This window comes from Dermacentor variabilis, chromosome 2, assembly GCF_050947875.1.
Source record: "Dermacentor variabilis isolate Ectoservices chromosome 2, ASM5094787v1, whole genome shotgun sequence".
NCBI classification, from domain to species: Eukaryota; Metazoa; Arthropoda; class Arachnida; order Ixodida; family Ixodidae; genus Dermacentor; species Dermacentor variabilis.
This window is the reverse complement of record NC_134569.1, coordinates 36,400,945-36,416,356: the sequence shown is the minus strand read 5'-3', so window position 1 is coordinate 36,416,356 and position 15,412 is coordinate 36,400,945. Positions and strand designations below refer to the sequence as shown.

At 43.2% G+C, this 15,412-nt stretch overlaps 1 protein-coding gene across 1 annotated transcript in view; it reads right to left on the bottom strand.

The window, feature by feature from the left end:
* Impbeta11 (importin beta11) overlaps window positions 1-15,412 on the bottom strand; it is a 119,695-nt gene that overhangs the window by 77,435 nt on the left and 26,848 nt on the right. The window contains exons 6-10 of the mRNA XM_075680137.1: window positions 14,387-14,494; window positions 11,864-11,937; window positions 11,641-11,740; window positions 3,285-3,377; window positions 1,939-2,094 (exon numbers count right to left, since the gene is read on the bottom strand). Coding sequence (XP_075536252.1) covers window positions 1,939-2,094; window positions 3,285-3,377; window positions 11,641-11,740; window positions 11,864-11,937; window positions 14,387-14,494 — 531 coding nt within the window. The remainder of the gene's footprint in view (window positions 1-1,938; window positions 2,095-3,284; window positions 3,378-11,640; window positions 11,741-11,863; window positions 11,938-14,386; window positions 14,495-15,412) is intronic.

Below are 15,412 nucleotides of genomic sequence, written 5' to 3'. Positions count from 1 at the left end.
TCAATGCTGGCGTACTAATTTGGAGTTCCCTTTATTAAGAGTACACTGTACTATACAGCTTGATTTCTAGGTACCTAAGTTGCTGATAGCTTCCTACATTTTTGTTCCATAGTTCCCTTTATTAAGAGTACACTGTATACTATACAGCTTGATTTCTAGGTACCTAAGTTGCTGATAGCTTCCTACATTTTTGTTCCATAATGTTACGGGACCCCTGATACAGTCAAACCTCGATATAGCGAACACGGATATATCGAATTATTGCGTATATCGAACACTTTCTATATCACCTGAAAAATCGCATGTATATTTAATTTTTTATTGCGAACGGGGTCGGACGTAAAATGGATATATCGAACTCCACCACCCTAGGCCATGTGCACTCTGTTGACAGGCGCTGAACTTTCCCGCAACACCTTCAAATGATAACGAGGGCGCGATGGGCGTTCCCGACTGCTGCGCACTATAGCTGCACACATCGATCGCGCCGAGGGTGCTATTTGAACATAGCGGCATACACACGAGACGTCAACCATCGCTACTAGTAACGTTGATGTCAACGACATTTGTCAACAAGTTTGTCAACGACGCATTGCACTTGTCGCACCGACTTATTCGTGCTGCGCTTTGCGCCTGCCGCGCTTCGCGAGGAATAACGGTTTGCAACCACAAAAGCGTGCGACAGCGTGTGCTCAATGGGCTTCCTCACAGACGCCTGGGCAGACGGCCACTTCATACTTCACGCTAAAAAACATTCGCATCCTTTGGAGTGTATATTTGCCACACAACAATAATCGTCACCTGTCTTGCCCGCATTTCCTTTCTATAACGCTGCGAGCCCGGTACCTCCAAGTCACGAACGGCATGCGCGTTATCAGCATGACAGATCATTTTCAAAAGGAAAGTATCAAGCGCAGTGTTTTCAAGAAAGAAAACGCAAGCAAGACAGATGACGATTATGGTTGCGTGGCAGACATACACGCCAAAAGGTGTGTTATTGACAGTGTTTCAAAATGCTTAGATTGACAGATGTGGAAATTGCAGCAGAAGTAGCGGCCAAACGAAGACGCTGCCGAAGTTGATTCTGCAAGCGCTGATGTTGCCCCACTGCCGACTTCAACTGAGGCTGCAGTTGCTTTGGCTCATCTACGCCGCTACCGGCCTATTGCTTGCGGATCTTTTAGACTATGTTGAGGCTCTCCGTGTTTAAGCATGCGGCTGCCAATAAGAAGCTGCTACAGTACTTTCAGTCAAATAAATACTTTGTGTGAAGCTTCAAGTGAGTATTTACTGCGCCACGATCGGGGCGCGATCAGGGATCATTGTTCAGAGCGCGCGTTCGGTTGCGCCGCGCGTGATTGGCCTAGACCGCGTTGACTTCGTGTGGCTGATGAGATAGGCGCGGCCTACGATAATTGCGTGCGGCGCAATCGAACGCGCGCTCCCGGCTGATCCCCAATCGCGCCTGTGGTTCTGTGATTGATATGTACAAGTTTTCTTACATGATTTTATATATCGAATTTTGGCTATATCGAACTATTTCGCGATCACCGCGCTGTTCGGTATATCAAGGTTCGACTGTAATATGCAGCATCGTCATTTCTTGCACAAAATTTGTGTACATTTTTGGGATAAGTATTCTAATTTTCTACATTCTATTCTATATTTGGCCTTTTTTTCTGCATTCAATATTCAATTCGAAATCTACTATTTGGTATTCATACACCGCTACAAATAAGTGAAATCTTTTTGCAAAATTTGAGTATTAATAAAGGTACAACTCATTTAAAGTGTTGTCAGACTAAAAACCCAAGTAAGTGTAGTTAAATCAATGGTCAGTCGATACCAAGCATCATGGCTAGCTTCTCCCAGATGCAGTTCAGTTGTCAGTTCAGCATTTACTCCAGAAGAAAAATGCTTTGCTTCAGCTGTTCTCACCAAATCCCTCAGGATCGTTATCCCATGTAGACAATTCTTCCTCCGTGAGCAAAAAATAGTGCAGCACTAGCCGTCGGCACATTTCCGTAATCGTAGAGTATGTGAAGAAGGTCATTTTTATCTGAGCAGCTTCCATTGTGGCAGGATCTTGTACGTCTGTAGAAAACATTCAAAAAGCAAGGCAAGAGACTAGAACAACTGTGGAATTCACATGACACAAGCAAATTAAACTTCTACGTTTTAAGGTTGCTTAAATGTTTTTTGCCTGGAAGAAACGCTGGAAATGTCTAACTTAGTGCACAATGAACAGCTTGCAATATGCAGTGTAGACGCTCTCTACAGAACCACAGAACCTTTCTCTCTCCTATCCTTTTTTGTTCATGCAACAGCAGTAGAAAAAAAAGTATGAGGAGGTGCGTGCAACTTACTGCACGCCAGCTCCCATGAAGGAACATTACCAGGATTCCCAAGATGTTGCTAAAATCACTAATTCAAAGCGAATAGTACTAACATTTTAGCAAATATATGACATATTCCTTGGTACCAGGGCTATTAATGAGTACTTCTTTCTGTACTATAGAGCCCAAAGCTAGTATTCTTTGGGAAATGACAACATCACATCAGAATTAAGATGAAACCGATTTTGCTAATATCAAAAGTTAGAACCATCAATTTGGGGCCACCCGCATTGTTATAACATCTAATAGCAATAAAGCAGAAGCAACATATACAACTATGACAGAGCACATCTTTGGTACTTGGTACTGCATGAGCAACTGCACAACTTACAATGAGATTCTAAAGGTATGAAAAATGTTTTACTCTTAACATGTTACATCATTTAGAGTGCAATTTTGTTACATAACCACGGTCGTCATCAATATTTCGTGCGTTTCCTGTCTTTAATGCTGTGCAGATGGTACTTTCCCTAAAGAACACAATGCATGTCTGAATGTCTCATAGCATTCCTAATAGAACAATAACAGGTACACAGCATAAAAAAAAAATGAGCAAAAAAAAAACTGATGACAGTCATGTGATAAAATTACACTACAAATTTGTAAGTTTGTTGAAGACAAGCAGTAACATTCATATTGAAGCAGCGCACTTACATCTTACACGTACACATAGAAAAGACATACACAGGTGCTGGACTGCAACTACTAGTTGCAGTCCAGCGCGTGTGTATGTACATATGTACTTGTGTACTTATGTACTTGTGTATGTACTGTGTATGTATGTGTATGTGTAAGTGCACTGCTTCAATATCATGACTTACCAACTAGCCCATCAGTATCTTTTAAGCAGTAACACTGGACAGTTATGGACAAAAATCACCTACTAACCGTCAGGAATTTTTGAAGGAGAGTACTCTGCGCACAAAACAATGGCCTTGATCAAGTTGAGGGACTGGACAATGAACCTTTCAAAAAGAAGACCTGTGACAACAAAGAGATGCTAGAATGTGTAAAAGCAACAGTAACAAGAACGACTGCTATGATACACGAAAGTAAGGTTCCTAGGTAAAATAAACTGCAATGCATAAACTAGAATACACGTTTCTTTAGGTACACTGCACTTGCTGCACCACCAACGTTGTACTTTTCTGGTTCTCCTATACAGTTGAACCCACTTATAATGACACCGGTTTTAAGAATATACATATTAGATATACAATAAAACCTCATTTAAACATACCTGCTTAAACAGTAGTTTTGTTTTAAAAGCAGTAAAGTCAAGCTCTGACTTTGCAGCCATTGAACATTATACATTTTTTATTTGCATAGACTGTAGCAGCTTACTGCATACATATTGGTTAACCCATAATGTTTTCACCTTTTCATCAATCACGACGGTACTTCGGCCTGGCAGAACAACGAGCCTCAGAGAAAGGAAAGGCCTCCAAGCGCAAATGCAGAGGGAGCTTGAAAAGGTGAAGCCACATCAACATCAACATAATTTCAGCACCGACCAGAGCAATGTGTCCTTTAAAGGATGCCTGCCACGTGTGAGCCGAGAAGCTGGTTCCAGCACCTCTCCTTTTCCCTCCTCTCCAACAGGGTCGGCTGCGAGTGCTAGTTGCAGCGGCTGCTCTAAACTTGAATCACATTCCTCTTCCACCAATATTATAGTGGCATCTGTTGCGATCCCGGAGGCAGGACCCATGGTCCCCTGTCAAGCCATTGGTCAAGCGTGTGCCAGTCTCATTATCGTCACTTCCTCCTCAACAGGAAGTAGGGTCGGCAGTGAGCGTCATCTCTCCGCGACTAGCCTGAACCATGGGAATATCCGCTCCAATGGGGAAATGAGCAATGCAGCAGGCATGTTGTAGAAGAGGCATTGGCCAGAGTCAGAGAGCATTGTGGCCTGCGTTCATCGTGCAAGCTAGGACTCACATCATGCCGAAGCTCGGATGAAAACCGGGTGCTCAGCATAAAATAAAGATTGGACATAGTTCGTGCTATCGAAAGTGGCACAAAAAAGTCAGTGCTGGCACGTGAGAGAGAACTACCGTTGACTACGGTGTGTGGCACTTGGAATGTGAAAGAGAAGTAGCTCAGCAGTGATGCTACGATCGCGAAAACACGTCGGCTACGAGGTTTGATATTTCTAGGTTCGGCTTTTTGCCATCGCTGCCTGTCATTGCCAAAGTGTTGCCTAACGACAGTGATGAGGACAACACGGAAAGCAACAGCACGGGCGATTAAGGCCCGACAGTGGCAGAAGCTGTGTGTTATATCAGCCTCATGTGGGTGCTTGCCAAGAAGAGGGCGCTGGCAGAAAAGCTGGCTCACAGCTTAAAAGTATGTTTGAGGGCGCCGCTGTCGCTGCTAGGCCACTGCAGCATCAAAGGAAAATAACCCTTTTCTCGCGTGAAGTGAGTAAATACTGCATGTTTTTTGCCCTTTCATAGCATTCTCTCCGAGTTCTGTTTTTGGCAGTTAGGTGGATGATCTCACGCTATTTTGGTTAAGCAGTACTACCGTTTAATACATCGTTTTTCTGAGCTTCAGCCAACTACGGCTTAATGAGCTTTCACTGCAACAATAAACAGCCGATGCTCTATCAACATTTGTATGAGTTATATGGCAACATAAACTGTTCACTGCAGTACTCATATGCAGCGCTATCTGCTTGGTGTGTGTGCCGAAAGAAAAAGAACTCATGCATTTTTCAAAATGACGCAGTTTTGCACAAAAGGAGAAGCATCGATGGCGACGCAGTAAGGTCAGTACTTTTACATCACTAACTAAATCAACAGGCACAGTGTCATGCACGCACAAGAAAACATGAACACATCTCAGTTGATGACCGCGGACACTCGCTATCAGAACGCTGGCATGATGAAGAGTGGCCCAGCAGCTGCGAGCGAATTCTCCTTTATGTTGCTTCTGGATTCAATGCAAACCAGGGCCAGATGAAGCCACCAGCTATCTTGGGTCAGTGGGCCTTTGAGTTCCCCACAGAGTACATCCAGAATAGGTGTGCAAGGCTACAGTCAAAGCGAAGACGCACGCTACCGCGCTCCCCCTCCTAGCCCCCACACCTCCCTGCTCCCTTTGTTTTCGCGAAAGGTCGACGTGCACTCTTTCTCCATTCTCCCTTGCACATGCGTCAAGAAGCCGCCACACCAAGTCACCATCCTTCTCATCTCACCTTTGCATGCTTTCCCTCGCACCTACAGCATACAGCAGGTGGTCACAATCAAATCGCACTTTCACTTTATACGGAACCTCACCACAACAGTGGAAGTTTGCACAGCGTGTCCATACAAAATCGAAAAAAAAAGAAGATAATTATGCAGTTTTACATGCCAGAACCACTTTCTGATTATGAGGCATGCCGTAGTGGGGGACTCCGGAAATCTGGACCCCCTGCGGTTTTTTAACGTTCACCTGAATCTAAGTACATAAGCATTTTCGCATTTCAGTCCGATCGAAATGCAGCCACCGTGACCGGGATTTGAACCATACACAATCGACTTCTGTTAATTGGACCTTGACGGCACCAACGAGATTGATCTAATTATTCGGCATGTAGTATTAAACAAGATAAAAGAAAGGGTCAGAACACACCACCGGTTCATTTGTCAGTATTTGGCTAATTCAAACATGCCCCCAGAGCAAATGTGCACGAACTTTCTATGTGTCCACAGTAGATAAATAATGCAGAAATGACATTAAAGCTCTTAAACAAACTATAAATCTAACATGCACCCAATGTTTAGCAAGAAAAATAGGCAAGGGCGTAATACGTGCTGCATCACGCAAGCTGGTTATGCAGTAAACTACACAAACACCATAAAGGCAGTTTTGGTTTTGTGTCCGATTGCCCCGTGCAGGCAATCTTCAGTCCAATTAAAAAAAAAAAAAGTGGCATGTGTTAGAATACGTTAAATACCGTGATCAGACATTGTGAGCTACAGTTTTATTGCTTGAAAATCTTCCTAGGGTAGGTTAAAAATGAGCATTTTCGATGGGAGGTGACGTAAGTTCAACTCATTCCCTGTCCCTAAGCTTTTCCGAGACAGACGCTGCCACCAAAGGGGTCACCATAAGCATCAGGCGCAAGTGTGCTGGCTTGTCGAGTTCAAGTTATCCGGCAAAGGCAAATTTTAGGATCGAAATAACGAAAGTTCAGGTCCTAGAAATTTATGGGCACTGGCCAGAACCTACAGTCAAGAATGAATTAAAGGGCCCTTGAAACGGTTCGGACAAATTTTGTAGACGCATAGGGTACAGCTAAAGTTAATCATTCGCACCACAAGTTATGTGAAGCATCTCATATTAAGAAAGCTATGGACGATTACAAGTTACCCGTCTCCATAGTCATGCATTTCCTCCTCAACTCGTTCACCGAGTGATCGGGGCTAAGCTCCGCATTCATTAGCTCTGCGTCATGATGGCACGTCATGTCGTCTACTTCCGGTTCTCTAGGAGCGAGCACATGAAGCCTCTCCAACTTCTCTGGCAGCTGCTTGGCAGTTGACCCCAAGCGAGAGCTATGAAAGCAGCGTGCGTTGTGAGAATTCTGTCGCAGCGCTGAATGTGTCTGGTATTCTGGTAACCACAGGCTAGCTGGATGTTTTAACGGATGGGCGGAGGCATAAACTCAAGCTGATGAAGCAACTTTAGCATAGACGTATGTGAGCAGCCTGATCAGTCTGCATGGTCCAACCACTTGTTGGCGCAGAGCTTAACCAACCAAACAAAGAGCAAATATTGCTCAAACCAAGTGTAAAACATGTTAAACATTTACAAAAACACCATGTTAATGATTACACTCCTGCGACAGATTTACACCAGTAGCAAAGAATACACTTCGTTACTGCTACTGTGTTTGCTTGAGCTTTGTGCAACCAGGTGGCTGCACCGTGCTGATCATTCACGTTTGTGCTTTTTTCATTCTGCTCATCCCGTGAAACAACACGGTCAAGAGGGGACCTGTCGCCTCGCTTGCGTTTACCCAAATACTGGACTCGCGAAACGCTCTTGTGGTAGTAATCCTCCGGTGTAAAGTGGCGGCTGCAAACACGCACATCATGGCACAGATCAGATACCGATAGTCCGATGGGCTGCATGCAGACACTCCGCTCGTCTGCTGCCTTGCAGAGGGACACGATGTCGCAGCTTGACATATTGCCAGTCGCTACGTTTGCAGCCCACAATGCAACAAAGGCGATTCATGGTGCTCATGAAAAGACAGACCGACACCGACCGCGGAGCTCTTGTCAAAACGGTGCACATTGTAACACAAGCAGATGACACTTGCTGTGTGCCGGAAGTGCTTAAGTGTACTGAGAAATTGTTCTTCTGCATTCTCTTTCTGTTACTTTCTTTCATTAGAAACAAATCAACTAACATTACAACTAATACGAATAAAATTTGTTCACCATTAAATTGAAAAAAGTATCGATGATGCGCCCTGGGCAGCCAATCGGATAGCTCACCCTACTGACGTCATAGGTAAATGTAAGTCAAATGGGCAGGGGCGGCTGAAAATTCAGCTGAGCAGTGTGCTGTGATCGACAGTGATGTACATTTTTAATACCTTATACTAAGTTACATGCTTTACGTGGAGCACTTAGATGTGTCAATTAATGATCAGAAGGACCTACTCTAACGACTCAGTATGTTTGTACAAAATCTTCAAAATCGTTTCAGGGTCCCTTTAACCAGATATCAAATTAACCAGAGCCAAAATTTCGGAAGTCTACTGTAACTGCTACTTCAATAAAATAAAAGTGCCAACTGTCACATCTGCCTGCATGCCCTACACCTTTGCCCCATCTGCTTTGTGCCATGCACCCCATGCAGCATTCCTTCATTATGTCGCCCTACGTATCGCTTGCCTCGCTCACCTCTCTCCTGACTCCCTTTCATGTTGGAGGGGTGGAAGGACTATTGCTATTGCTATCAATGCTTCGCCTGTGAGATTCTTATTCTGGGTTTCATGCTTCTTTTCTTTTCAGCGAAGACACCCGGTAGTCAGGTTTCATTGTTATAGCCAGTAATGCACCATCGGGATATTGTAGTAAGCTGCTTGTTGTTACATCCGCGTACTGATAAATTCGATAATGCTATATAGTCGCCGACAAACTTTTCAGACTCCAACAATTCAGACTTGATGGATATTCCGGGCTTTATAAATGCACCGTCAGGGTTCCCATAGAGCTAATGCATTTTTGCGGCCGATTTTTTGTATAAATTTAGGCTCCAAAGTTGGATTTTCTTGACTAAATCGCTCGTTCCGAGCCATGCAACAAGATCTTGGGGGCTGCCATGTTGTACTTTCCGCTGGCTTGACTTCCAGTGGCCCACTCTAAAGCCTCCAAGTTCGGGACATGCACGCTTTCAATAGAGTGCACGACATACTCCAGTCTTGGAGGCCATGCCCGCTCTTCCTTGGCTGACAAAACACTCTAGGGGACGGCATTTTTTCTTGTTTATTTTTTTTTTTCAGTCAGCCCTGTCATCACCATCACTTAATGCGGGATCCATTTTTATTCATTTATTTTTGAAGTATCAGTTGCTATTTGCACGTGGTGCATCCGTACAGCAGGAGTGTCTTGAAGGCGACGTTGCATATTTGTGTGTTTGTGCGGCTTCACGTTTGTGTGTGACGCCACCTCATGTGCCTTCGCGAGAGCCAAGGGGTGCAAAAGAAATGCGGCTCATTTCTTCAATCTAACGGAGATCGCAGATCACTAATGCGGTGACGTTCTTGTCAGACTGCATATGGAGAAGGCGCTGCTCTTGCACAAATCCAAGCAAATCTGATTGCCTCCAAGCGTAGTATGAGGCAGGGCATTACTATAGATTTGTTTAAAGCCGTTCGAAGCCTAATAAATTTTATTTTATTGGCTGAACAAGTTTTTCGAATGCTTATATTTTTCAGACTATTTTTCGGTCCCAGCGAGGTCCAGAAAATCGGTCGGTGACTGTAGGTGGGTTCGACTACTTCTACTTAAAATGTTTGGTTGTTTGTCCTATCTGCTTTTTTCGTGCACCCTAGTTATAACAGTTATCGGTTATAACAATGGGATTTTCCTGGCACTTGATTAATGTTGTAAGTGGGTTCAACTGTATGAGTATGCAAAGAAGTAAATTTTAGTACTAATACACTCAAACCTTCATGCAACGAAGTTGAAGGGGAAGCCAAAATGACTTCGTTATATCAACTATTGCCCTTTACTGCCATATATGCCCAATGGTGCGCACAAGTGCAAACGTGCAAAGAAGACTATGGCTCCGCAGCCTGCCATCATCGATATGTGGCACAGCACAGCTATGCATGACCTCCAAGATTGCAATCTTAGAGGCTAGTGGCATAGCTTCGGCAGCTACACGATGCAGCAAGAGAGAGGAGCAATAAGATAAGAAGTGCTGCTTGTGCACGGCCATCATGCGTGCAGTGGTAAAAAAGAACAGTCTACGGAGTATTCGATGTGGGAATCTTGAACTGCCACGCCGAATGAGTGTGGAACCCTGCAGAAAGCAATATGCTCGGTGGGCAATGGTTGGTATTTTTGGTATCGGAGATTAATCTAGTTCATTATATATTCTTTAGCAGAACAATTTTACTTCGTTAGAACAAGGTGTTAAATACAAGGATACATATATAGTGCTTTCAAGGGTCATCGCATTTACTTCGTTATATCTATTATTTCATTATATCCCATCTCGTTATAACAAAGTCAGTGTACAGTCAACGACTGATTTTTCAGACGCCCTATTTCTCAGACATGCCCGATAATTTGTACACCTTCTCTGCAGTGCCACATACCCCATAGCGCCAATGTATAAGAACATCTGAAATTTTGAACGCTAAAATTCTTTGCCATCCGATTTTATGCAATTTTTGCCACGACCACAGCTCTGAAATAGCCTTAATCAAAGCCACCACCGTTGCCATTTTTATCATCTCACAGTCTAGAACCAGTGCTCTTGCATGCCGGTCCGCTCTCAGCTGTAGCCACCCCTGTGGCAACGCTGTGCCTAGCTGCTTTGACGCTTGCGACCAACTGCTCTCGCATATCGACCTACAGGCAGCTGTAGCCACGACAGCAACGTTAGACCTAGCTGCTTTAAGGTTGGCTACTATACTCCATTACATACATAGCAGTCAATACTGTGGAGGCTAGAGAGGCTTTTTTCAGTGGCTTTGTTTGCACTTGGATATAGTTCAATCTTCTTTTACTGCAATTGTGCGCAACTGTATTTTTATGTAGGCTCAGTATTGAATGAAACAAGTTTTTATCCTTAGAAACAAATACACTGTGGCATACGGCTGCTAATGTGTTGTTGTAGATAATTTTTATTTCTGTTGTTGTTTTCCGGTTTTTTATTTGTAACCTGTCGCAAGGAGCCTCCCGTACACGCTTACGCGGGTAAACGCTGTTGGCGCACAGCGAAGCGTGGACGGAACATACGGAGTGATTACTTTTCTTGACCGAAATTCTTGCGTAGCTTCCACAGCGTTGACTGCTATATATGGAATGGAGTATAGGTGCTTGCACACGCCGATCTACTGGCAGCCGCAGCTACCACCGCAGCAATGCTAGGCCTAGCTGCTTCGGCGTTTGCTACTTTCTGCTGTTCAGTAACATGACTCTCATTGAAAGAATTTTTCACTGTCAGCAATGGCACCGACTCTACCTTTGTCACTTGCACTGATGGCTTCTAAGCAGTAAAAGCCCAGCAAGGATAAAGTGCGGCAAAATGACAGTTCTTGATTGTCAGCTTAGCCGCAATACAGCAGAGTTACACAGTGAAGCATACGCAATATATTATGGTGAAGTATATTAAGATTGGAAAGGGGCCACCCTAATGAAACACAATATATATTCCTCAATTATACATGCGTACACCCACTGTCTCCTGTCCCAGTACGAGGAACAATGCCTCTAATAAGTGTACTGGTAGGCCTTCAAAGCTGTTTCTCAATGTGCCTGTGGCAACCGGAGCCCTTGGGGGCAATAAAAGACATGCATTCCTTTTTTTGAACTGCTCAATTTTTTTAACATTTTTGCAGCCTCTAGGGAGTCTGAAAAATTGGACATTAACTGTACACACAGCAACTACGAGAAGTAGTGATAGGAGTCACACACGCACACAAAACTAAAAAGCCATGTTTGCTGTAAAAAGTGCCCCAGCGGATTCCTTTCAAGCATGCCACTTCAAGTACTGCAAAAATACCAACCTTCTCCAGCTTCTGTGAAGCACAAGGAAACTGCAGTCTCCAATGAAGGCTTGATGAAAGGGATGTATGAGAATGGATGCAGCTCCAAAACATCATGCAGCTGAGTGAGATAATGTGCAAGGAGAGCACAATGTAAATACAGCTTACTCTACTGACCCTCACAACATGGTCAAACATGTATTGCACCACTTATACTCATTTAAATGACAGCACTGAAACTTACCACTTTGGTAAAGAGCACTACATACTTCTCACAAATTAGCCGAAGATTTGGGTTGATACACTTCAAGGTCTTACCTGCAATGCAAGGAAAGTTTTGATTGTAATAAACACATGTGCATGTAATGTGTTCCTGCTTAACATTGTACAACTTGCCGCACTTGTACAAAGAAATGTTTCTAGATTAATCTGCCATGAGATGTGGTCCATTAGGGATACCTTTGCTTTCCGATTTATTATTTTCTTTGCGTCAATGCTTACATAGTAAATATTACTGTCATATACTTCCAGAGCATCTGATTGTTTGGACTGTGTTGTCATTCACATCATGATCAGTTGAATTCGCTCGAGATGTTTTCATTTCTTAATAATTCCACCTTTCTTGCTAACACATATTGTATTAGTGAGGACCCTGACATGATGACAATTGCATGAGTAGTTTAGTGCTGCATAAAGACATACCGCATTTTTCTGCTTATAACCCGCCATCGCATATATTGAGCACCCGCAATTACAACAGCTCGGGGAAAAAAAAAAAAGAATATCTGTGCATATAACTTGTGAAAGTAACTGCCTGAAGCCAGACTTAAACGCAAAATTCTCATCTCAGGCAACCAAAAAGCCCCACTTCAAGGTGAATTTCGCATTTGACCCACATTCTGACTTTACTGTTAAAATTTTTTTGCATTTTTGTTGCGAGTTGTACGAGCAAAACTAAAGCACACAACTTTCAATTGGTGTACCTACCATCAAAGTTTAAAGAGTGCAGAAATACTTTTTTTTTTCAGAACCTACCATGTTAGCATACATGTAAACTATTCTGAGCACCCCACTCTCTTCAGATGATTGTATTTCAGACAAATAATATGTGACTCAATGTGTGGATGGTTTGACTTTAGGTACACACTTCTAGTTTTAGCGCTTGAGATTCTGAACAGAAAACAGGGAGTTAATAGATTGATTAAAAATTTATTTACTTCTGCATCACAAATAAAATACAAAATTTTTGTGAGAAAATCATCTGTTGCAAATTTCACAAAGCAAGTCTTTCACCCACTTTACATAGAACTGTAAAACTTCATTAAACAGTAACCACTTAAACAGTAGTTTCATTTTAAAAGTAGTAAAGTCAAATCACTGACTCAGCGGCCATTGAACATAATGCGTTTTGTATCTACGGAAACTGCACTAGCTTATTGCGTACATATGGGTTAACGCATAGTATTTGCACTTTTAATAGCGCAATCATGGCGGTAAGTCAACTAGGCAGAAGAACGAGCCTCATAGATCAGAATGGCCTCTAAGTGCAAACGCAGAGGGTGCTTGGAAGGGTGAAGCCACATTAACATGAGCATCATTTCAGCACCTAGCCAGAAAGCGTGAGGGTGGCCTGTGTTGTGGCGTCGTGCAAGTTAGGACTCGCGTGCTCAGCATAAAAGAAAAATTGGACATTATTCATGCTATGGAACGTGGCCCGAAGTCGGCGCTGGCACGGGAGAGGGATCTACCATTGACTACGGCGTGTATTATTTGGAATGCAAAGGAGAAGATGCTCGGCAGTGCTGCTGGGACCGCAAAAATATGTCGGCTACGAGGTTAACTTTTCACCATCATTGCCTCTTTTATTGCCGAAGTGTCGCCTAACGACAGTGATGAGGAAACATGAAAAGCGACAGCATGGGCGATTCAAGCAAGACAGTGGCAGAATCTGCGTGTTACGTCAGCCTCATGCGAGTGTTTACTGAGAAGAGGGGCTGGCGGAAAAGCTGACTGGCAACTTAAGGGAGTTTGAGGCCACTGTCGTCACTGCTAGGCTGCTGTGGCATCAAACGAAATAAACAGACTTTTGTGGCGCGAGATGAATAAATACTGCATCTTTTTTGCCCTTTCATCGCACTCTCTCCAAGTTCCATTTTTGACAGGTAAGTGGGCGAGGTCACGCTATTTCGGTTAAGCAGTACTACCGTTTAGTGCATAATTTTTCTCAGCTCCAGCCAACTTTACTTTAACGCAGTTTCACTGTAAGGACCTCACAGGAATTCTGTGGTTCCTTTATGTTCACACTGAGAAATGGCAACTACAATTGAGAAGAATAAATGATAAAATTAACCCACTCATTTTAACTGTCCAAAAGCAACACAGTGGTTATGACATGCTGTAGTGTCGGGCTACACATTAATTTTGGCTTCCTAAACTTCTTTATGACACACTAGAAGCTTAGTACATAATGTTTTTCATTCCATCCCCATCCAAACATGGCCCGGGCACGGTGTTGCGTAAACTGAACCCAAGGCATCATGCTCAGGAGCAGATCCACATAGCCCATTATTGCAATGGATAACGCAAAGAAGTTTCGTTAACAAAAGTTGAGAAACAAGGGAAGGGTCATTGACAGACAATGCTGAATTCATTACAGTTATATTTTTAAAGTAGATTATTCAAACAGCTTGCACACACATTTAATAACAAAAAAAGGGAAGTTTCTTGTTATGTCATCATAACAGATGAAAGAATAAGGGAGACTCACGGCATTCCAGCATAGGCTTCATCCATTGGAATACAAGTGTGAGGAACATTGTTGCTTCGGGTACTCGTGCTGGCTCCTTGAACCCATGCACCACCAACTTCCGAAGCACTGGCAAGGAAGGTTATAACAAGATGATATTACCTGCCAACATTTGTAATCACAAGCTTCCCGTCGAAAAGCTGCAGGAGGGCATTAGTGACAGGATAAAAAAAAATCCTCATGAAAAATTGACATTTCTTTGTTTGGGTTTCATTCTACATTGAGTGGAACCAGACAGGTAGATTATACTTGTGAAATTGCTAATAGGTCAGTCTGACAATACAGGAAGAATACAATAACAAAAAAAAATTCGCAACAATGCCTGGCTATGAGAATAGTGTACAGGTCAAATTTAGTATCAATGGCAATATGCCTATGCCAATAAAATTTATGTTACACATGCATGCCTGTCAACCTGTGAACATAAAAACCCCATGGACATAATGGTGGAAGGGTGCATACTTAATAAGCATTCCCTGAGTACACACCTTTCATTGGATACATTTGCACTTTACCAATGATGATTTACTTTTAGATGCAGAGAACTTGGAACAAGAGACTGACATGCAACACATTGTTTTTAGATCAGAGCTTTTTTAGCAACTTTGTTGTTGCTAGTTTTGCCTGCAGGAACTTCCCCAAATAAACCTGCTTGAAGTGGGTATCGTTCTGGTGTCTCTTCACTGCCAGAAGACTTTTAAGGGTGTGGTTGGAGACTAGTCAACAAACATTTTTTTCTAACTGCATAATATTTTGCAATATTGCTGCTGCAGCAGCCTATTTTATGTCCACTGCAGGACGAAGGCCCCTCCCTGCGATCTCCAATTACCCCTGTCCTGCACCATCCGATTCCAACTAGCGCCTGCGAATTTCTTACTTTCATCCCCCCACCTAGTCTTCTCCCGTCCTCGACTGCACTTCCCCTCTTTGTACCCATTCTGTAACTCTAATGGTCCAACAGCTATCTAACCATGACCTGCCCAGCTT